Below are 24,730 nucleotides of genomic sequence, written 5' to 3' on the forward strand. Positions count from 1 at the left end.
TTTTAGTTATGATAAAAGACTCATTTCAACAAAAAAGTTTCGTCTATACATGTAAATATAAACAAATGTTCGAAGACATGTAAATTAAATATTTCAGTTGTTATACATACTCACTTGACATAACCTCTATTAGTGTATAGAATTGTTGTGTTTAACTAAATATATATTTAATAAATTTTTAAATCACAATAAACTTAAATTTATTTTGTAATGATTTTTCTCTACTATTTTTTGTTTTGTGTTTTCAAAGTACATATTTCAAAATACAAACATGGTCAGTTCACATGGTCTCCTATCTAGTGTTTATAAACCGGTTAACCGAAAAACCGGGGTTTCTTCGAAATCTCGGTTTTTTGTAAACCGGTTAATTTAAAATGTTGATTTTCGGTTAACCGGTTTATATCACTCGGTTAACCGGTTTTTAAAATTTGGGACTAAAATTAATAAATCTCATGTTTGGTGCAATCAAACATTTGGTCTGATTTGAAATCTAAACTGCTTATTTACAATCTTTAGATAAAAATGTTTAAGAAATAGTAGAGGACGATAAGTTTACTTAAAAACTTTTTCAGAATAAATTGCACATAATGAAACTATTAAAAATTAAATTCCGCATAATTCTAGAAGTTAAGCTAAATCTTACTAATGATTCATTATAAACTTAGTGATGATTTTACCAAACGTTAAATTGAATTTGATGTACATACATATGTACCTTCTTTCAATAAATTTTACTTCATTAGTTGACCTGGTGTTTTCAGCACAGACGATACAGTAGTTTTCCATTCATATGTATATAGGAACATCGCTTCCAGTAAGAAAAGTTCAGTAATTAAGATCCTGATGATCTGGCCTAAGCAACCAGTGAAATGCGCACAGGAACTTGCTTATCCCCCAACAATAAATTTCAGTGAATTTATCAATAATTGGGAATTCAGCACACTAATTCTTAACAAAAAATGAATTTTGTATTCCTGTATAACTTTTAAATGATAAGATCTTAACAATTTAGAAATTAGCACACTTCAAATAGAATGATTAAAACATTGAACCAGCGAGTATTGCTACGAAATATGTAATGAGAGAGTTTTGAAAATGACTGATGAATGAAACAAGCCAGTTTTGCAGCTAACTGCAATTTTATGTCATGTAAAAATATAGAAAAGAACATAAATCCATACAATTTCTATATTGCTTACCATAAAGCTCCAATAGGACTGCCAGAATCAATGGTTATCTTGATTTTATTAATTTTTGTAACGAACGAGTTTTGCATCTCACCTACTCATATATTTAGTAATATACTTATACTCAATTCCTTTTGACTGATATAATAATTTTTAAATTTTTACAAAATAAAATGGACTTAGCACTTTCGCATATTTACAGTCATTTAATATTATTATCCATTTCTGACTACTAAAAGCCACAAATTTTAAAGATGTGTATACTTTATTGGACATTTTATGTTTTCTACAATATATGTCGGTTAACCGGTTTAACCGGGTTTTTCGAAGTCGGTTAACCCACCAAAGGTAATCTGGCAACGCTATGACTGGATAGTACACGTGAATTTACCAGCTGTCAATAACTTTAAATTAATACAAATTATTTAACAATTCTACATTTTATTTGGTGCTACTAATTATTTTTTGCATACAGTATATGCTAAATCATTGGATTATATTAATTCCATTTAAATACACTGATTTCTGTGTCACATAAATTTGGTTTGCTGTTGCTGCTGCTGTTGCGTTGTTGTTGCTGTCTGGGTACTGAAATGAATTTTTTTTTCTTCTGATTTGCTGCTAATTAAATATGCCTGCTGCTAAGTCTACTAAATGCGGATGTTGTAATGATGCAATTGGGAAAACCCAAGGAAGTATTAAATGCAATATATGCGATTTGTGGCTGCTTCTTCCCTGTGCTAATATTACCGAAAAGCACCTTGCCTTGTTTAAAGACAAACAAACATCATTTTCATTTACATGTGCAACTTGTATTAATGCTGCCAAGGATGACGGTTCGCTACGTGATGAAGTACGTGCCATTAAAACCACTTTGGATAACTTTATTAAAACCAGTCTTGATGATCGGGATTCATACAGGAATTCTCTAACTGAAATTCTTTCGGACTTCAAGAAAGAGGTGTTGTCTTCTAATAAACAAATGAAAGAGGATTTTATTGCTTGCAGCAAGTTAATTAATAACATTGATTTGTCGACTACATCTAAGATTAATGCTTTGGAAAATGAAAATCACATCCTTCATCGTAGACTATATCGTAGTGACATCGTTATAAGTGGGATGCCTTGCTATAGCTTCATTGTGTTCCTTATATAATATAAATATTTCTGATCATGATATTAATCATGTTTGCTACATGAACTACAATAAGCTTATCTTTGTTAAGTTTAATTGTGTATCTTTGCGAGACAGACTTATGAAGGATTATTTTAATACTAGAATGCTGAAGGTGAGTGATGTTATTGGAGGTGAAATTGGTAGTCGAGTATATCTCAACGACCACTACTCTCTCGCTGCCTCAAACTTGAGTGCTTTGTGTCGGAAGTTGAAGCGACAGAAATCTATTTCAAAATATAAAATATTAAATTCTGATAAGGTTCAAGTTAAGTTGACCTTGATTGATGGGAATGAAGTCGTCTATAGTATGGAGCAATGTGCTGGTTTATATAACAGCAGCAATAACTCATAATTTAAGTCAATTTAAGATGTTGTCATACAATTTATTTTTTTATTATTCATAATCAGTTTTTTATTTATCAAAGGTTTATAAAATGGATTTTGTATAGAAATTTTATTTTATAAACCTTTTATAAATTTACAAATTGATTATGCATGAGGTTGTTATTACACTTTTTCTTCTTAATTTTGTATTAATTTTGATCTCTTACTATTGCCTTTGACGGCTGTGTTTATGAAATAATTAATATATATTAGTGATTGTAATTTATGAATATTTTTATTAGATTAGTGTCTTACTTTTGGTTCCTCACCCTTATCTGTCAATATAATGTTAGGTAACGATAATATTGGTCCCGTTATAAGTGGTAGTTCTTCCATTATGTTACCCTTTCCAAATTATCCTGATCAGTTGAGAGTTGGACATATTAATTGCCAAAGTATTAGGCCTAGTGCTAACTCTGCCAAATTCGATGAGTTCAAGAGAATTGTTAGTGGTAACCTCGATCTGATGGCTATTTCTGAGACCTGGCTGAAGCCATATGTATAAAATTTGTCTGTTAAGATATCTGGTTATACTTTAATTAAGAATGACAGGTTGGGTGCGCGTGGTGGCGGTGTAGCATTATATGTGTCTGATGCCTTGCGATTTCGTGTTGTTTTTAAAGTTTCTGAGCTTGGTAGTTGTGAGACGCTCTTTATTCTATTAGATAACTGTGGTATCACGGTACTATTTGGGGTCGTACACTTACCTAATGGTGACATTGCTTCGTTTGAGGATAGGCACTGCGATTTGTTTATGCGATACCCTAATGTGGTTATTGTTGGAGACTACAACTGCAATTTATTTGATATTGTGAAGGCTACCCTTGTTAGATCGCTGTGTATGAGATGCAACCTGTCTGTATTTCATAACTCTAGGCCTACTCACTTTGATGTTGCTCATTCTTCGACATCTTTATTGGATTTTTGGCTGGTGAGTGATAGATCTTTTGTAAGCTTTTCGGATCAGGTACAATGTCCCTCGGTTTCTCATCATGCTTTGCTTTTTGCGTCCTTTCGTATTAATGTTCAACAGTCCTTGGGGTTTTTTGAATATAGAAATTTCAATGTTATTGACTAGGATGATATTGTATAATTTTTGACGAATTTGGACCAAACACCTTTCTTTAGTTCTACTTCAATTGATTCCCAGTCTTCTTTTTTGAGCTCCCTGAAGATTCCCTATTTAATTTTGTTCCTATTGTTAGAAGAAGGATCCCTAATGGTGTTGATAGTTGGATGAAAGCTAGATGTATATTGCTGGCTACTTCTCTGAGAGATCTTGCCTATTCTGCCTTTCAAATACCGTAATAGAGTCAAAAACCTTATTCGTAGGGAGAGACGGAGATATTTTGCCAAATTGTTCTCAGGATTAGACTCTTCTGCTATGTGGAAAATATTGAAAGGACGTGGCCTTTTTGATGATGGCGGTATGCAGTGTGACTTCAATGTGGATGAGGTCAATGATTACTTTGCTAATGTTGCTTTCTCGATCTGACAACTGATGTTGACTTTGACAATTCTTATGGATCTTTTTCTTTTAGGAGCATAACTGAGGGTGAGTTGTGGCTAGCTCTTTGTAAGGTTAAGTCTAGGTCAGTGGGAACTGATGGCATTCCCATTCGCTTTCTTAAAATTATATTTCCTTACATTTCTCGTCTTATGATTTTCCATGTCAACTCTATATTGACTACCTCCACATTTCCATCATTATGGAAAGTAGCTCGGGTTGTTCCTATTCCGAAATCCGGAGTTGTTCGTGGTTTGGGGGATTTAAGACCTATCTCAATACTTCGAAGGTGGTGGAACATATTCTTAAAGATCAAATTCTTGTATTTGTTGAGAGGGACATTGTCCCATCTCAGTATGCTTTTCGACGTGGACACAATACTACTTCTCTGTTATTAAATTTAACAGATTTAATTCGGGATAATCTAAATAGGAATAGATTGTCCACATTGGTTTCTCTTGATTTAACCAAGGCAATCAATTCTATTAATTACTCTGTACTGATTGACAAATTGGGTGGTCTTTTCGGATTTTCAAGATCTGCTTGTAGGCTGGTGTATTCGTATCTGTCTGATAGGCATCAATTTGTTGATATCGGTGGTGTATATTCAGGGGTACTTCCCCTTTTTACAGGTGTTCCACAGGGCTCTGTTTTGGGACCCCTTCTTTTTATACTATATGTTAATGACCTTCCGGAATATATTGATTGCAGTATATGTAGGTCGTTCCTCTTTGCTGATGATGTCTTTCTTCTTTTTAGTGCTGATCGCGATAATATGGATGTGATAGAGTCCAACATCAATTACAGTCTTTCACGTTTTTCCCAGTGGTCCTCTTTTAACTCTTTGTTGATTAATTCCTCTAAGACGTTGGCTCTCTTTGGGGTTACTGGACATTTTTCTGGTTTGAATATTTCAATTGATGGTGATAATATTGCTTTTGTTGACCGACTTAAGTGTTTAGGTATATATATTGATGATCGCCTTACTTTTGAGGGACATGTTGACCATGTATGTTCTAGGGTTTCGGGAATATTTCGTAGAATTTTTTCAAATAACATATATTTACCTTTTCATGTGAGGTATAAGCTTGCCTACGCTTTACTTATGCCACATATATTCTATGGATTGGAGGTCGTGTCTGGTACTTTGACCTGCGTTACTGATAGGATGAATCGCATCACTAATTCCATTGTACGTTATGTTTACAGTGTTCGACGAAGAATGCATATATCTGGTTATGTTAAGGATTTTCTTGGCTGTAAATTTGAACGGTTTATTCTGTATAGGAATTTGTTACTTTTCTTTAGGGTTGTGAAGAGTGGATTGCCTTCTCAACTTTGTTCCAGATTTCACTTTACCACTCCACTAGAAACCCTCAGATTGTTATACCCAGGATCAGGTGTAGTTGTTTTGAGCGGTCTTTATCATTAGAGTTGCTCGATGTTGGAATTACTTACCTGTTGATCTTCGGATATTTTCCCACTCGAATAATGCTTTTCGTGTCAAACTATTAACTCATTTTTCTCATCTGGGTTAAGGATTCTTATTTGTTGTTATACCCTACACCACCATAGTGGGGGGGGGTATTATGCGTTTGTGCAGATGTTTGTAACGCCCAAAACTTAGAATCACTTTCTGAGTCGATTAAACGATGTCCGTCCGTCCGTCCGGCTGGCTGGCTGGCTGGCTGGCTGTCCATGTAAACCTTGTGCGCAGAGTACAGGTCGCAATTTTGAAGATATTTCGATAAAATTTGGTACATATTACTTTTTCGGCCCAAGGACCAAGCCTATTGAAACTGGCTGAAATCGGTCCATTATTTCACCTAGCCCCATACAAATGTCCCCTCGAAATTGGACTTTATCGGTCATAAATGTTTAATTTATCTATGTATCAACACAAATTTCGCTCCAAATAAGTTTTATATACACAAAATTCATGTCACCAAATTTTGTTACGATCGGTCCATAATTGGTCATTGCTCCCATATAAGGCCCACTTCTGAAAATCACTCAAAAATATAAATTATTGATATTTTAAAAGAAAAATATTTTTACTCATTTACTTGGTGTAGGGTATTATATGGTCGGGCTTGACCGACCATACTTTCTTACTTGTTTTTTATCTTGCTCGGTGACTTTTGGGACATTTTCTATATTTTTTTTGTCTAATTTTGTATTAATATTATTTTCTTATATATGGCTGGGGAGCCAATTGTAATTGTATTTTGAATATTGTTATTTTTTTTATTTTTTAATGAAATCATCTGAATTATTATTTTGTAATTTTTCTTTTATATATTTTATTTTCATACATACATATGTACATATTCAGTAATTTTTATTTGTAATAGTATATATTTATTGGCCTATTGAGGCTTTTCTATATTACTTGAATTCAAATAAATAAATAAAGGCCAATTTTCGATTAACCGACAAACAGATTTTTTAAAAAGTCGGTTTTTATAAACACTACTCCTATCATGTCATATTGTCATAATGTCCTAATATTTCAAAATAAACAAGAAAGAAAGTATAGTCGGTCAAGCCCGACCATATGATTCCATACACCAATATAATTATGGACCAATCGCAATAAAATTAGGTGGCATGACTTCTGCATATATGAAACCTATTTGTGTTGAATTGTATTTGAATACCAAAATTTTTAAGAAATCTACACTCATTAAAATGATTTTCGGAAGTGGGCATTATATGGGAGCTATGACTAATTATGGACCGATCGTTATAAAATTTAGTGACATGATTTTTGTATATATATACATTATTTGTGCTGAGTTTTATTAGGATACCTATATTTTTAAGAGATTTATCCTAGTTCAAGTGATTATCGGAACAAGTGGGACAATATTTTGGTATGTTACAAACATCAGCACTAACCCAATATACCCTCCGCACTATGGTATAAAAGTTGTTATAAAAACTTGTTATTGCCTTTTAAGCAAAAAAATTCCTAAAATAATACTCTGTATGCAATGTTTATTGTGTTATCGTAATCAACCAGCAGTGACCTGCGCCGAACGCCTAAGAGTCGGTTAAGCCGAGCCGCCGAGTCGCGAAATATTAGGACATTATGACAATACGACATGTTAGGAGACCTTGTAAATTGACCAACTGCTAAACACGCGAAAATAGAACATGATCTAATTGCCAAAAATGTTCTAAGGCGTACACATGTATTTTACATACACAAAGTTTCATATGGATCACACGGTATGTACATTAGGGATATAACCAGCGTTGCCGCTTTGGTCCAATTGGACCAAAATTGGTAGTTTCAAGTTAATAAATTGACTTTTGGTAGTTTGGTTGGTTTGTTCCGATTTTTGTCGTATTTTGGTAGGTTTTTGAATAAAAATTTTTAAGAACAAAATAATAAAAATCGTAACAGAAAAACTATGTTACTCCAAAATAATAAAATTATTTATGAAAAATTGAATATCTGTGGTCATAAGCAATAACACCTAAGTCGACTTAAGAAAGATTTGAGTTATAAATGCTACATTATTCTCTTAATAGAACTGTATGTATACGTGAAATCCCTACCTTCCTAACTTTCTTATTTAAAAAGTTATTAATTAGAAACATATTGGTTTAAGTCCTAAGGAAGACTATTGCATTTACAATAAACGCCAAAATATACTTAAGAAAACATTAAATTATATTTTATTTTGTTTAAATAGCTTATAAAGAATTTAGTTGTTATTGTTATTTTTCACAAAATAAATTTTCATAAATAAGAGTGCTATTATAATAGCCAAACTAAAGATATGCGATTATTGCGGTATTACGGTATGAATCTCTCTATGTGAAATGTAAGAAAAGTAAGTTGAACATGAGTATAAAAAACTCTCACACAAACAAATATCCATAGTTAATATTTCTTAAAAATGGTTAGAATGGGATTTCAAAGTTAGCAATTAGCAATAACTATTTGCACCAAAATTCACCCCTATTAGGCCTTTTTGTGTTTTAATTGGTTTTAAACATCGGATGTTAAATTCTAAATTCTGGACCGATCTTTTCTTTTTCCTAGCAAACATTGATTGACAGAAAATATTTGGAGAACATTTCATCTAGGTCCTTCCCTCTAGGCCTTATTGTGCCTTCAACAGACAGACGGACATAGTTAGATCCTCTTAGATAACTTCTATGTTCGAAAAATCAATTTAAAATTTTGTTAATATAACAAGAAACTTCTAAAATCACGAATGATAGCAAAGTTAATTCATTAGTTTATTTTTGATCAATCAGAAATAAAAGTAATGTAACGAAACGAAACAAATTTATTAATTAAATTAAACAATAACAATAAAATAGTATTTACATCATACATATTAAACCTTAGAATTAAACTAACTTGACTATTAGCCAATGGGAATACAGATTGCGTGACGTCAGAGTTCAACATGCGCAAAAAGTTTGAATTATGTGCGCGTGATGGCGTAATCTTTAGTTTATCATTCCTGCATAAGACCCATCCTTAAAAATATATTTGCTTTGGATGGGTCTTATATTATTCATTAGTAGCATAAACTAATTGATTCCAAAATCCATTGAAAGTTGAGTAAATCGAGTAAACAATGATGCATATTTTAATTTCTGTAAAAATTTAGCTTTTAAATAAAAATTGTTCAACGTTTGAAATAAACCTTATCAAAACCTAAAATATACGCATTGAACAAACCCTAAAACTGCTAGTTTACACATACATACATATTATAAATTCTAAATTATATCTTAATTTTTATAACGAAATAGGAGCATTTTTTGATAAAAAGTTTATCCTTTGCAATTTTAATGTCCTTAAATTTTTGTATATTAATATTAAATTATGGCAATGCAATAATGTTATACATAGTTTTTATAAATTTTTTATAATTATTTTTTTTCAAAATTTTAAAAATCAATTTAATTTTCTTAGAGTTTCATTTTATTTGCTCGCACAAATTTACCACTGTTTTTACTAAAAATTTTATAATTATCCTTACGCAAAATCAATTTTAAGGTTTAAAATTGACTTTCACGCATTCAATAAAAAAAGCACAGAGTAGTTATTTTTCATCGAATTCAGTGTTACATATTTCGGTTGTTTGGTCAGAAAATTTAGTCAAAAATATTTAATTTCAAAAAAATGTATACGAAACAAAAATTTGTATCATAGTCATTTTTAATGCCAACCGCCACGGAGCGCTGTGTGAGGTGTTAACAATTTAGCTTATCAAAATAAAATTTTTGGTTTTTTTTAAAGAATTTTAACATTTTAAAGTAAACAAATTTACAGTTCAATAAATTAACAGCACCTGAAACTTCAATGTAATTTCTAAAATGTGCCAAATTTTATTTTATTCGCTTATGCATTACGTTTTCTTTCCGGGTCATAGATAATTTATATACATATGATGTTTGTCTATAAATGAACTGGACTTTTTGGATAAAAAAACGTCAAAAATAGCGCCCTTTTTATTTTTATGTTTCAACTTTGGATGCACGTAATTTTTTATAGGGACGAGTGAGACCAATTTCCTTACTGTAAGTTTTAAGTAAAACTTTTACAGAATCTTATATATCAGAAATTATAAATATATACTATATAATATATATTTTTTCCAACATTTCTTGTTCAAGTTGCCTGAGACACGTTAATGGGATGGGGAATTTTTAATAACTTTAATATTTTTAAACCAATTTTTCTCTTTTATATCTCATACGAACGACAATTACGTACACATTTCGATTATTTTGCAATATTTTTACAAAAACTTAATAATTTGCATTTTTCGCGAATTTTAGCGGTAAAATAGTTTGTGGGTCATTTTTACCCAAAGGGTAAAAATGATTTATTACAGACAGGCCCTGTAATAAACAAAAGTTGGATTTTGGCCATTCTCACCCTCCATTAGTAAAAAAAATCATCCTGAAAAATTTTTAGGTAAATCGTTTGGGGTTAAGACGTGCCGCAAGCCCTCTGAAGTTTTGAGATGCATTTACAAGGGGAAAATATGCATTTTTTTCAGAAATTTCAAGAGAAATTCCAAATATTAAAAAATTTTACTTTTGACCTTCACGATTTAAGGGTTAACGTTTTCCGATTTTAGTAAAAGTTTCAGAGTATATTTAGAATTATCTGGACTATAATATTCTGAATAAGTTTTGCTCAGAATTCATAGGAGTAAGGAAATAGAGCTCATTCGCCAAAGAATTGCCAAATAATTGGTTTTTCTCGAAAATTTCAAAATTTAAATCGCAGGTACGGAAAAACTATAGGAGATATTTTCATAATTTTTTCACATTTTTATTCCCTATTATGTTCTTAATAAATCCCAATGAGATGATCAAAAAATTCTGAAATTTGTTTAACAAAATTTTTAAAAATTTGAAAATGGAGTTTTGAAACTGCCGTTAAAAAATTTTATTTTTTTGTTCATACCTAAGAATAGGTTAACGGTATGCTACGAAGACAAAAACTCATATATACGTAAATATGGACATATTTTAAGTAAAAATGAACTTTTATTTTAATATTTATCAAAATATGTTAATTTTGTACCTTTCTTGTTCTGGTTGCCTGAGACACGTTAATGGCCTGGCGAATTTTTAATAACTTTCACATTTTTTGACCACTTTCTGTTTTTTATGTCTCATTAGAACGACAATTGCGTACAGATTTCGATTCTTTTAAATTAAATTGCAAAAGTAATTTGTTAATGGCAAAATATTTACAAAAACTGACAAAATGCATATTTTCCCTTGTAAATGCATCTCAAAACTTCAGAGGGCTTGCGGCACGTCTTAACCCCAACCGATTTACCTAAAATTTTTCAGGATGATTTTTTTTACTAATATTCACCAAAATGGGGGGTGAGAATGGCCAAAATCCAACTTTTGTTTATTAAGGGACACCCTAATGTACATATTATATTCGGCGATATATTTTATTTTACTCGTATTAACAGCTCGTCTTATTGACTTCCGCGATGTAAGATGTTTACAGGCAATTTGTGCGTACTTGATTTAGTCGCATGTATTGATATTACTAACCCAGCAGTTCTAAGTGACAGTCCCGAACTAGTGATTTTACATATTATTTAGGGTTGGAGCTAGTTACTTCAATAGCCACGTGACTAGTCATTTTAACACGGGCATGTCCTAAGCCTTTTGATTACAATGATACTGTCCGATACTGGTCCAAAGTAGGCAACGCTTTGGATTCACATACTGGTTACATAGCGTCATTTATATACTAGCGTTGTAACTGGTTACTTGAGCAGCTACGTGACTAGTTATTTTAACACGTGCATGTCCTAAGAAGGGGCTCAATTAACCCTTTTTGATTACAATGGGACTGTCTGATAGCTGATCGAAAGTAGTCAACGCTTCTGGTGGGTAAAAAGTTTGAAGTGGCTTCATCATAGGTTACTAAGAGACACTAAAGTGACTATTGACTTCATGCTATGTTACAAGGGATATCAATATACTTAAGCAAAAATAAAAATAAACTGTATGAGAATTATATCAACACAATTTGTATAAAACCAGTTTGTACGAATTACTCACAAAACGTTTAAAGTGACTACACTCCAGATTACTTAGAGCCACTTAAGTGTCAAGTGTCTTCCCGCTAGATTACTTGGGATGTATAAAGTAACCAATTGTATACTCTCTGCACTACAAATGACCAAAATATATAAATTGGAGTCAGCCAAGTGATAAGACATTTGTGACAATTACTGTCTTTAAGGGATACATTGACTACTTGCTTAACTGCTGGGCTGCTGGGAATGTTTACACATGTATTTATACATATCTAAATGTATGTATGTATGTGTATACGTGTGTATGTAAAATGAATATTTTATTTATTTATTTATTTCATTATTACAACAAAATCGTTTTGAATACAGGAAGTACCTAACTATGTGTATAAACCATGTGTTAAAAAAACAAATAAATTTGAAAATAAATATTTATTTAGGTATGTACTTCCATATTTTAAATTAAATTTAAAACGTGTCTTGCTTTACATAACTTTAACTATACAACTATGAATAGACTATTATAAACATATGGTGTACGTAGTGAAGTTCAAATCAAATGTTTATCGGCAAATACTTTAAAACATTGCACAGTGGGAGAAAACCCTCCAATCTGAGTATGATCCATTAGGAATGTATCGTTATGTATTATGTATTTGTATTATTAGTTAAAATGATGGGGTGATTTGAGACACAATATAATTCGATCAAAATAAAAATGTAATTTTGTATTGATGTTTCAGTTGACAGCATTTTAGACCTCATCCGATATCATTACCTCTAGGAAGCTGAATAAATGTAAATCAACTCGAAAACATCTCAGCTCCAAACATGTGAAATTTTGTAACAATCACCCCTATCGCAAATCAAAATTTCACATGAAGCATGTTCCCATTTCCCATTTTTTGTTCATAAACTTTGTTCACGTGAAAAAATTCCCCATGTTGTGAAATTTTTAGATGAAATTTTGTAAACAATAAACAGCTGCTACGAACAAAATCAACTATTGTGAATGAAAAGTTTAGGGGAATATCACGATAGCAATTTTCCCTTCGAGGGAAATGAATATTTCATGGGAACATAAATTTCACATGTTTTTCACGATAGGGGTGAATGTATCTAACAGTTCTCGAGATACCGAATTGTTTCCAAAAAAACGTTTCTAAATAGCTTTATGTTGTTACCATTGTTCGTAGTTGAGAGCAACTGAACGCAAACGCAAATGGGTGGTATCAGAACATACAAAGTGAATTGTTATTTTTGAATATCTAAAAATCGAAATTATTTCGGACCGAAATTATTAAGAAAAGCCTTAAGATTTTTAAAATCGCAGGATATTTTTTATACTTTCAATGGAAAAAGCACAAATTGCGTTATTAATTACACACATTGCAACAAATTCAACAACACATAGTTATTTTAATATTTTTCTATGAAAACCTAGCGTTCATATCAAAAATAGTAATGAAAAGCTACTAAAATAAAAAAAGTTGATAATTTTTTTTTTTTTAGAAACAAAAACAGTTCTTACAACTTAAAAATGTATCAAAACTTCAAGCCATTTTAAAGCGTAATCTATTTTCTTTCCACTTATACAGTTAAAATCTGTTCCTAAATGATTGAGATAAAACTCAACTTAGTTGTCATTACAATTACATATTTGCTTAAAATTTTTTTAGAGATTTAAATTTAAGTTTACAACTGAAAACTGTTAAAATATTTTTGATATCTTTCCTTTTTCGTTAAACATTTTTTCTCTTTTAATCTGACATTCTGAGAAATATCGTTGCGTTCGGTAAATATAAACAAATAACTCCCCAAAAATAAATATGTTTACAATTAGAGTTTTTTATATCTTCAAAAATCTTAGAGACGTGTGTTCTTAAGAACCGATTTGATATTTAAATAAAATAACACACTTAATTCTGATTTAATTTTTTCAAATACGAGATTTAGAATAAAAGTATAATGACTTAAAGCATTCAATGTTTAATTGTATTAAATACATAATCATTCTTTAAAAAATTGGTAAGAATTGTTATTTTAAATATCAATATTTTAGTTTATACAACAAATTAAGAATAATTATTTGGAAACTAATAATCCAGAAAAAATCCTATTGGCGACTTCAGGGGGGAACACAACTAAAACTCTAGTTGAAATTGAAATATATTGACGAACACTAATAGTGACACTGGGCAAATATTAATTTTATAAAAAATACATAAGAAGCTAAACACATTGTAATTATCTTAAAATTAAGTTAATACCTTCCAATTCAATATTCATTTTGAATTTTCGACTTAATTTTCCTCTTTTTCACACTGCATAAACAAACTGTCAACATGATCTGACTTTTGAAGCTATTCTTGAAGAGTACAGTTGGAATAAAACAAAAACAAATATAAATATTAAAACCTTGTTTTTATAAGAAATAGTGATGACACATTTTGTAACAAACTTTTCTCTTTTCACTTTAATTTTTTATTTTTGGCCTATGGGATCGACCAACGATTGCAGCGATTGCAATCTATATGGGGCATTTCATGTCAAGTGAACCAACTTTTGAAATCGATGTCTTCCGAATTGAAATTTGCACCAAGATTAGTTTATTAGCATTCTAAACTATTTGGAACACATTTTGCTAAGAACAATAGGTAATAAGTTACATGGATAAGAAAAAACACCTGCTTGACCAAAATGTCAAAGTTTGACCCCCTCTAACTCAGAGAGTTCCCGACCGATCTTGTTGAAAAATTGTGTCTGAATTACTATCCAATAGAACTAACCTTGGTGCAAATTTCATCGGAAGACATCGATTTCAAAAGTTGTTTCACTTGACATGAAATGCCCCATATATAACAAGAGTAACGTTACTGAGTGACTGACTGATTCATCATCGCACAGCCCAAACGACTGAAGCTAGAATCATCAAATTTTAACTGTGGGTTCCTCCCTCCCCAAAACGATCCACTAAGAAGGGAGTTTTGGAAATTCGAACGATTAGAGGGTAAAAAGGGGTAAAAACGGGTAAATTCGGTAACCTTATATCTTCAAAACTAATAAAGATACAACAAAACTTAAAAATGCATGTTACTCCATTTAAAAAATAAGCTGACAGGTGTTTCGTATTTTTTCGAAATTCGAACCTTTTAGGGGAGAAAACGGGTAAAAACTGTATTTTGGTACTTTTTTGGCACCCTATGTATATTTTACACCAATAAACATAGAAACAAAATTTAAATCTTATTCTTTACTTATCAAAAAATAAAAAATATAAGTTTGTTACTTTTTGGAAATTCGAACTCTTAAGGGATAAAAATAATGTTTATTTTTGGTATTTTTTCATAAAATATGTTTTTCTATAATTTGACATATACATACGAATATTTTATTATGAGCTCCCACCACCATACAGAAATTTATTTGAATAAAATTCTACCATCGCAGTGGGGTTAAAAAAAGGTACCAAAAAAGGGATAAAATCGTTAAAATACATTTTATTGCAAATTATTAAGCCAATTTTGATAATTTTTTTAACATTGGTTCCTGTATATTGTTTGGAACTCGAGTGCCAAGGTGTATTTTAGGCCAAATCTGGGTAAAAAGTTTGGTACTTTTTTTTAAAACATATTTATTCTTGGGCACATTAACACAGATTTTAATCGTTTGAGACATGTCTGTAACATAAACAATTTTTGCAAAATCGAATATTTTTAAATTTCAAACTTGAGGGGTTTTCATGGAGAAAAAGGGAAATTGGTACTTTTCTCCTAATGGTACTTTTTTAATATTTTAAATTATTTCACTTATCGACATTAAAGTAAGCTGATATGTATGTGAGTGAAGTTAGTGTTAGAAATAGGGGATTATATTTAGGTACCAAAGTGTGAGAACTGAACTATAGGTACTTTTTTATTCTTCTAATGGTACTTTTTGAATTTTCTATAACAATGGACTTAGAAACATGAAATTAAGCATATAGGGTCCTAAGTGAGTGAGAATTCTAGGGGCGACTTTTTTCACTTATCACTTATCGACATTAAAGTTAGCTGATATGTATCTGAGTGAAGTTAGTGTTATAAATAGGGGATTATATTTAGGTTCCAAAATGTGAGAACTGAACTATAGGTACTTTTTATTTCTTCTAGTGGTACTTTTTGCATTTTCTATAACAATGGACTTAGAAACAAGAAATTAAGCATATAGGGTCCTAAATGAGTTTCCAAGAACCCGAAGAATTTCAAAACCGCTGTTTCGGTTTTAAAAAATTTAAAACCGATCAGTTTCGGTTTTGTGATAACTTATTAAATATTAAGTGTCATAGAAACAAAATTAGTTGATAATATAGGAAATGCTATACAAATTTAAAATTCAAACTTGACGGGTTATGGTTTAGTGAATGCGAATTCAAAAGTGCTAATCAATAGTACTATTTCTTTATTGCAATGGTACTTTTTGAATATTTTATAATAATAAACCTAAAAATTTAAAATTAGGCTCACATGATTCTGAATGAATTTGAATTCACTTTAGTGGTAACTTTATTTTGCATTTTCTATAATAATGGACCCAGAAATATGAAATTAGACATTTACAATTAGATTCACAATGGGAGACTTAATAGTACTATTTTTTTCTTCTAATTGGGGTGGCGAAGCGCACCGGGTCAGCTAGTCGATTATATTTTTTTTTAAAGACCCACGTAGACAGCTTCCTACAAAAAGAAATTCTGTGGAAAATTCTAGAAAGCAGATTAGCTTTACGTATAAACTTTCTTACAACCACGAAGATCTTCACGTATGAAGAATTATGTCCTATTCAACTAAGCAATTGGAAGCATTTACAAGAATTGTAGCCTGTTATTCCGAAAGAATATCATTATTTTTATGATAATTTAAAACATGCTGGTAAAGATTAATTGTTTGTTGCATTTCAAAATGGTTTGATATTATAGTCGATTCTTCGACATTTTTTAGAAACCGGTTTTCGATTTCTTCGAAAAATTTAATATAAACCAGTTTCGGTTTTTTAATAATAACCGGTTAACCGGTTTTATTAAAACACCGAAACTATTAAAACGCCTAGAAATAAGAAGAAAACTAATTTTATTTATTAAAATAAAACAAAAACAATTCATGAAAAAATATAACAAAACAAAAAAAGAGATCATATAATTATTAAAAAAATATAACAAAACAAAAAAAGAGATCATATAATTATTATAAAGAATATACATGTATCTAAGAACAAAAAATAAGCCTTTTTAAAGCGCTTAAATACATTTTAATTATTATTATTATAATATATAATATATAATATATAATATATAATATATAATATATAATATATAATATATAATATATAATATATAATATATAATATATAATATATAATATATATATATATATAATATATAATATATAATATATAATATATAATATATAATATATAATATATAATATATAATATATAATATATAATATATAATATATAATATATAATATATAATATATAATATATAATATATAATATATAATATATAATATATAATATATAATATATAATATATAATATATAATATATAATATATAATATATAATATATAATATATAATATATAATATATAATATATAATATATAATATATAATATATAATATATAATATATAATATATAATATATAATATATAATATATAATATATAATATATAATATATAATATATAATATATAATATATAATATATAATATATAATATATAATATATAATATATAATATATAATATATAATATATAATATATAATATATAATATATAATATATAATATATAATATATAATATATAATATATATAATATATAATATATAATATATAATATATAATATATAATATATAATATATAATATATAATATATAATATATAATATATAATATATAATATATAATATATAATATATAATATATAATATATAATATATAATATATAATATATAATATATAATATATAATATATAATATATAATATATAATATATAATATATAATATATAATATATAATATATAATATATAATATATAATATATAATATATAATATATAATATATAATATATAATATATAATATATAATATATAATATATAATATATAATATATAATATATAATATATAATATATAATATATAATATATAATATATAATATATAATATATAATATATAATATATAATATATAATATATAATATATAATATATAATATATAATATATAATATATAATATATAATATATAATATATAATATATAATATATAATATATAATATATAATATATAATATATAATATATAATATATAATATATAATATATAATATATAATATATAATATATAATATATAATATATAATATATAATATATAATATATAATATATAATATATAATATATAATATATAATATATAATATATAATATATAATATATAATATATAATATATAATATATAATATATAATATATAATATATAATATATAATATATAATATATAATATATAATATATAATATATAATATATAATATATAATATATAATATATAATATATAATATATAATATATAATATATAATATATAATATATAATATATAATATATAATATATAATATATAATATATAATATATAATATATAATATATAATATATAATATATAATATATAATATATAATATATAATATATAATATATAATATATAATATATAATATATAATATATAATATATAATATATAATATATAATATATAATATATAATATATAATATATAATATATAATATATAATATATAATATATAATATATAATATATAATATATAATATATAATATATAATATATAATATATAATATATAATATATAATATATAATATATAATATATAATATATAATATATAATATATAATATATAATATATAATATATAATATATAATATATAATATATAATATATAATATATAATATATAATATATAATATATAATATATAATATATAATATATAATATATAATATATAATATATAATATATAATATATAATATATAATATATAATATATAATATATAATATATAATATATAATATATAATATATAATATATAATATATAATATATAATATATAATATATAATATATAATATATAATATATAATATATAATATATAATATATAATATATAATATATAATATATAATATATAATATATAATATATAATATATAATATATAATATATAATATATAATATATAATATATAATATATAATATATAATATATAATATATAATATATAATATATAATATATAATATATAATATATAATATATAATATATAATATATAATATATAATATATAATATATAATATATAATATATAATATATAATATATAATATATAATATATAATATATAATATATAATATATAATATATAATATATAATATATAATATATAATATATAATATATAATATATAATATATAATATATAATATATAATATATAATATATAATATATAATATATAATATATAATATATAATATATAATATATAATATATATATAATATATATAATAATATTAATAGGCAAGTCGATTTCTTTAGACCCCTTTTACGCTCACATTATACATTCAATTTAGGAAAGAAATATACCATTTTAAAGGGATTTATTCACAGAAGTGCAGAATATATATTTTATTGAAATCGGTTCAGTTTTTTAGGAGTTATAAGCGTTTTAAGATGTTACTAACACATATGCAAAAACGTGTACATGTGAACCTTAAGCTAAAAAGTAAACAAAGCAATGCGTGTTGTTGTTGTAAATAAATAAGAGAAACAATTAAACAGTATTGATTTCGCTCTGTTTTAAGTGAGAGTTGTTATAGAAAACAATGAAGAAAAAGATTTTATTATGTAATTTAAAGTCGCTTGAAAGAAATATTTTGAAGGTTTTTTTTATTTTCTCAATATGTAATTGTGAGTAAATAGTTATTTTATAATATCTGAAGAACTATAATTGCGAAGGGCTTTAAACTTTATACGAATCAATTTATTATCACTGCATGAAGTTTAACCAAAAATGAGATGGATCGGAACAGGTGGCGAGTCACCTCCCATACAAAGTAAATAGTTATTTTTAAATATTTTGTGAACTATAATTTCAAGATTTTTCAAACTTTGTCTATATGGCTCTTTTATCATTTTGCATAGTTGCGCTGAAAATTTTCGGGATTGGAATAGTAGGCGTGGCACACCCTATACAAAGTAAATATTTATGTAATTTCGAATATCTGGAGAACTATTACAATTATAAAAGTGTTTAAGCTTTTTACGAATTAATTTGTTATTACTGTGCGGAGTTAGCTGAAAATAGGCGAAATTAGATTAGAGGACGTAGCACCTCCCATACAAAGTAAATATTAATTTCGAATGTCTGGGGAACCAAAATGGGAGGGTCGGAAAAGGATGTGAGTCACCTCCCATACAAAGTTATAATTACATGATTCTTCAAACTTTGTCCGCATAGCTCTATTACCATTTTACAGAGATTGGCTGAAAGTGGTCGGGATTGCATTAGTGGTGGCACCTCTCATTCAAAGTAAATAATTAATTTCGAATATCTGGAGAACTATAATTCTAAAAGTGTTTAAAATGTATATCAATCAATTTATTACCATATTAAAAAGGATTTTATTCTTGATCATTTTACAAAGTTTAGCTAAACAAATTTGACCCATTTCGAAATTAAAATCTATTTTTTTTAAATTGGTTGATATTTTTGATATATTATGATTTTTTTAATTTCAAATGTCAACAACAACGTTAGGTTTTTAGAAAAACAAATTGGCAAAACAAATATCTATAACATTTTTTTTTCACATAAGGTCTTTGGGTAAAAATCTTGGAGCAAAAATTCAAGATTTTTCAGATGTTTGTTAGCACTACAATATATCTTTGGTAGCACTAATATATATCTGTCACTTTTCATCATACTTGCGGAACATTATACTTGTATGAAAACTGTAATTCCCCGGGTAAATAACAAAGCTATGTTTTCCTTATCCTACATTAGGTTTTCGGATTTTACCCATTATGAAATTAAAATTGAATTATTTCTAAAATGAGTGGTTGATATTTTTGATATTTTATGACTTTTTAATTTCAAAGGTCAAGCACTACGTTAGGTTTTTTTTAAAAAAAAAATTGACAAACAAAATGTCTATTTTCTATTTGGGTCAAATTTGACAAGTTTGAAAGTTAAAATCTCTTAATCTCTTAGTGATAAAACACAGTTCAAGTGCTTTGGAGTATATCGATTTTATTCTTTTGTTTTTATAAAGCTAGACATTGAAAATTATCCTTTACTCAGTGTACTTGTAGGACATATATTTAAAAAAGCATTGAGTAAGTTTTCAAGCTTTCCAGATCGCTAGTGACATTTGTCAAAATATAAAAAGTCTTCTAAAATAGTTGTAGTATTAGTTTTAAAAAAGTTTTTTGGATTTTGAATATTTTTTAAAGTTTTCATACACTAAAACTCATAAAAAGACACTTTTATAAAAAAACCAGCTATTCGAGGAGAAAAACCCGGTTTTTCGATATTCCAAATGTGAGCTTTTCAAAAAAACCGAATGTGAGCTTTATTAAAAACCGGGCCGATCACCCTATATATCTTCTATATATGTATATAAAAATTAAATGGTCCATGTATGTAATGACATCACGTGAGAACGACTGGAGCGATTTGGCTGACTTTTATACCCTTCGCCAAGAGTGGCAAGGGTAAATATAAGTTTGTCATTCCGTTTGTAATTTCTACATTTTTCATTTGCGACCGACCCCACAAAGTATATATATTCTGGATCGTTTAGATAGCGAAGTCTCTGAGTTAGAGGGGGTCAAAATTTGACATTTTGGCCAAACATGTGATTTTTCTTATCCATGTAACTTATTACCTATTGTTTTTAAGGAAATGTGTTCCAAATAGTTTTTTTGCTCAAAAGAAAGCTTAGATATTTTCCTTGAAGATCTATTTGGTCGCTTAGTGGGAGAGTTCGATATCTATCAAAATAAATGATTTGTAACTCAAAACATGCAGTTTTAGACTTTTTTTTGCAAAATCTAACTTTTTTTATTTTTTTTTTTGTTCAAAAGGAAGCTTGGGTCTATTCTTTTAATCTATTCTTTATTATATCTATCAAAATAAATATTTTGTAACTCAAGACATACAATTTTTGTGTTAAAACATTTATTTTGATACTATCCCATTCGCATCCCACTAAGAGACCAAAAAGCTCTTAAAGGAATAGCTTTCTTTTGAGCAAAAAAAAAAATAAAAAAACGGCCCATTTTGGAAAAAATTTCAATTTTGCCAAAAAAAAAAAATCAAAAATTGTATATCTTGAGTTACAAAACATTTATTTTGCTATATACCCCACTCGCATCCCACTAAGCGACCAAATAGGTCTGAAAGGAATAGACCCAAATTTTCTTTTGAGCAAAAAAAGGGCCCATTTTGGAAAGTCACCAAAGTTTTTGATTTTGCAAAAAAAATCAAAAATTATGAACCCCTCTAACTCTGAGAGTTCTTGACCGATCTTGTTGAAAAATTGTGAAATTGAAAAATTGTGTCTGATCTTGGTGTAAATTTCATCCCGATCCGAAGACATTCGATTTTAGTTTCTTAATGCAAATAATAACCGTTACAATTTTATAGCAAAAACAATTTTAGCTTAAAACATGCAAATGATTTATAAATCACTGTTTACTGGGAACGATGTTCTTCAAAACTCACGGGATTAAAAGCCTAAATTAGTCGGACCAAATTCAAATAAATTTACTCACCTTCGGCGGAAGAAGATATGAAATGTCTCTCGTAGTAGTACATATCACTTTGTAACCAATTGTTAAATTTAAATCCTGATGTGGTCCTCGACTCTTGGTCAGTTGTGTTATTATTTGTTAAAACGTGTCTTTTATTGGCACCTCGTGATTTGCGTTGCTTTTCACTTGTGCTGGTCGAATGTTGATGATTTTTACCATTTCCAGAAGTACCCGAATCCAAAGTATCATTTTTACAGTTGTGAGGTTTTGATGAGGAAGTATGACATCGTTTGCTACTATTACGTTGCATAGTGTCATCTAAAAGAGAGCAAACAATGTATCCACATTTATTAGAATTGTAATTCTTTATTAAACAAATAATGTTAATAATACCTAATAAGCAAGGCAAGGATTTTCATTCACTAAAAAATTAAAAATATGCGCTTATAATATACACTATAAAGAAAGAAAATATTCACTAAAAATTACAAAAAATGCAATAAAAACAAGTTTTTTATTTGAAATATATTTATTAATGCAAGAAAAATATACATTTGAGGTCACAGTTTCAGTATATGTATATGTATATTAGGGTGACAGCCGATTTTTTTTAGATTTTAAAGAGTACCGGGTGGAATATTGTGACTTAGGCCTAAAAGTTAAGTGCTGAAAATTTGAACCAAATCGGACAACGAATTTGGGGTGCGCATCGAGGTCAACGTTCAGAACGACAAAAACTGTATTATCGCTAAAATTGGAAAAAATGCAAATTTTTCAGTTTTTGTAAAATTGAATTCAAAAGAATCGAAATGTGTATGTAATTCTACTGGATACATTTATTGAAATTTAAAAACACTTTTTTCAATACGAAATTAATAAATCTATATCTTCAAATTGAGATCTAATTTCTTGGCTGCGCGATGTGAACCATGTGCTAAACATGTTACATGAATAAGTTTTGAATAAAATACTTTTAGACTATTTGCTGCTATAAAAATATATCCAAAAGAAAATTAAATATGCAATAAATGCATTTATAACAAAATATTCAAAAATATGCAACAACAAATAGATGCCATTTTGTGGCATCTATTCTACATTTTTCATTTCCGACCCTATAAAGTATATATATTCTGAATCCTTATAGATAGCGGAGTCGATTAAGCCATGTCCGTCTGTCTGTCTGTCTGTCTGTTGAAATCAATTTTCTGAAGGCCCCAGATATCTCCGGGTTCCAAATCTTCAACAATTCTGTCAGACATACTTTCGAGAATTTTGCTATTTAAAATCAGCAAAATCCGTCCATAAATAACGGAGATATGAGCAAAAATCCGAGACAACCTCTGAAAATTTCATCAAAAAACACAATGCATTGCATGCTTTGACAAAAAAGCAACAAAACGTATGTTTTTGGATGTGCATGCTTTGCGTATTTTGTTTTTTTTGTGTTTTGTTTCTTTTGGCGTTGTTGTTTTTTATACAACTAAACGTTTGTTTGGTTGTGTGTTGGTTTTTTTGACAAAAAAGCAACAAATCGTATGTTTGGATGTGCATGCTTTGCGTATTTTGTTTTTCTTTTGTGTTTTGTTTCTTTTGGCGTTGTTGTTTTTTATACAATTAAACGTATGTTTGGATGTGTGTCGGTTTCATTGGCTTGCGTATTTTGTTTTTGTTTTTTCTTTTGGTGTTTTGTTTCGTTTGGCGTTATTGTTGTTTTTTGTGTTCTTGATAAATTTAGGATGCTGTACGCTGAAAGTGGGCAATGTACATATATATATACTAATTTTAAAAAATAATAATGCGTCCACAACAAAGGTGAAGGGTATATAAGATTCGGCATAGCCGAATATAGCACTCTTACTTGTTTTTCGATATAATTGTTTTTGGCGCATACCTGCCGAATACTTTCGTAGTGACCTAAAATACCACCAAACAAATTTTTAGCTTCTTCTAAGAAGGGCCGTCTTGAGATTTAGTTTTGAGGTGCATTTACAAGGAGAAAAAATGTAATTTTTTCAGTTTTTTGTAAAAAATTCGCCATTAAATAATTTCTTTTGC

General features: G+C 27.7%; 1 protein-coding gene across 1 annotated transcript in view; it reads right to left on the reverse strand.

The window, feature by feature from the left end:
• The window catches only part of prage, a 75,255-nt gene that overhangs the window by 18,859 nt on the left and 31,666 nt on the right, over positions 1-24,730 (reverse strand). Inside the window, exon 2 of the mRNA XM_065508478.1 lies at positions 22,694-22,990. Within this exon, the coding sequence (XP_065364550.1) occupies positions 22,694-22,990 (297 nt within the window). The remainder of the gene's footprint in view (positions 1-22,693; positions 22,991-24,730) is intronic.

The sequence above is a fragment of the Calliphora vicina genome, chromosome 4 (assembly GCF_958450345.1).
Source record: "Calliphora vicina chromosome 4, idCalVici1.1, whole genome shotgun sequence".
NCBI lineage: Eukaryota > Metazoa > Arthropoda > Insecta > Diptera > Calliphoridae > Calliphora > Calliphora vicina.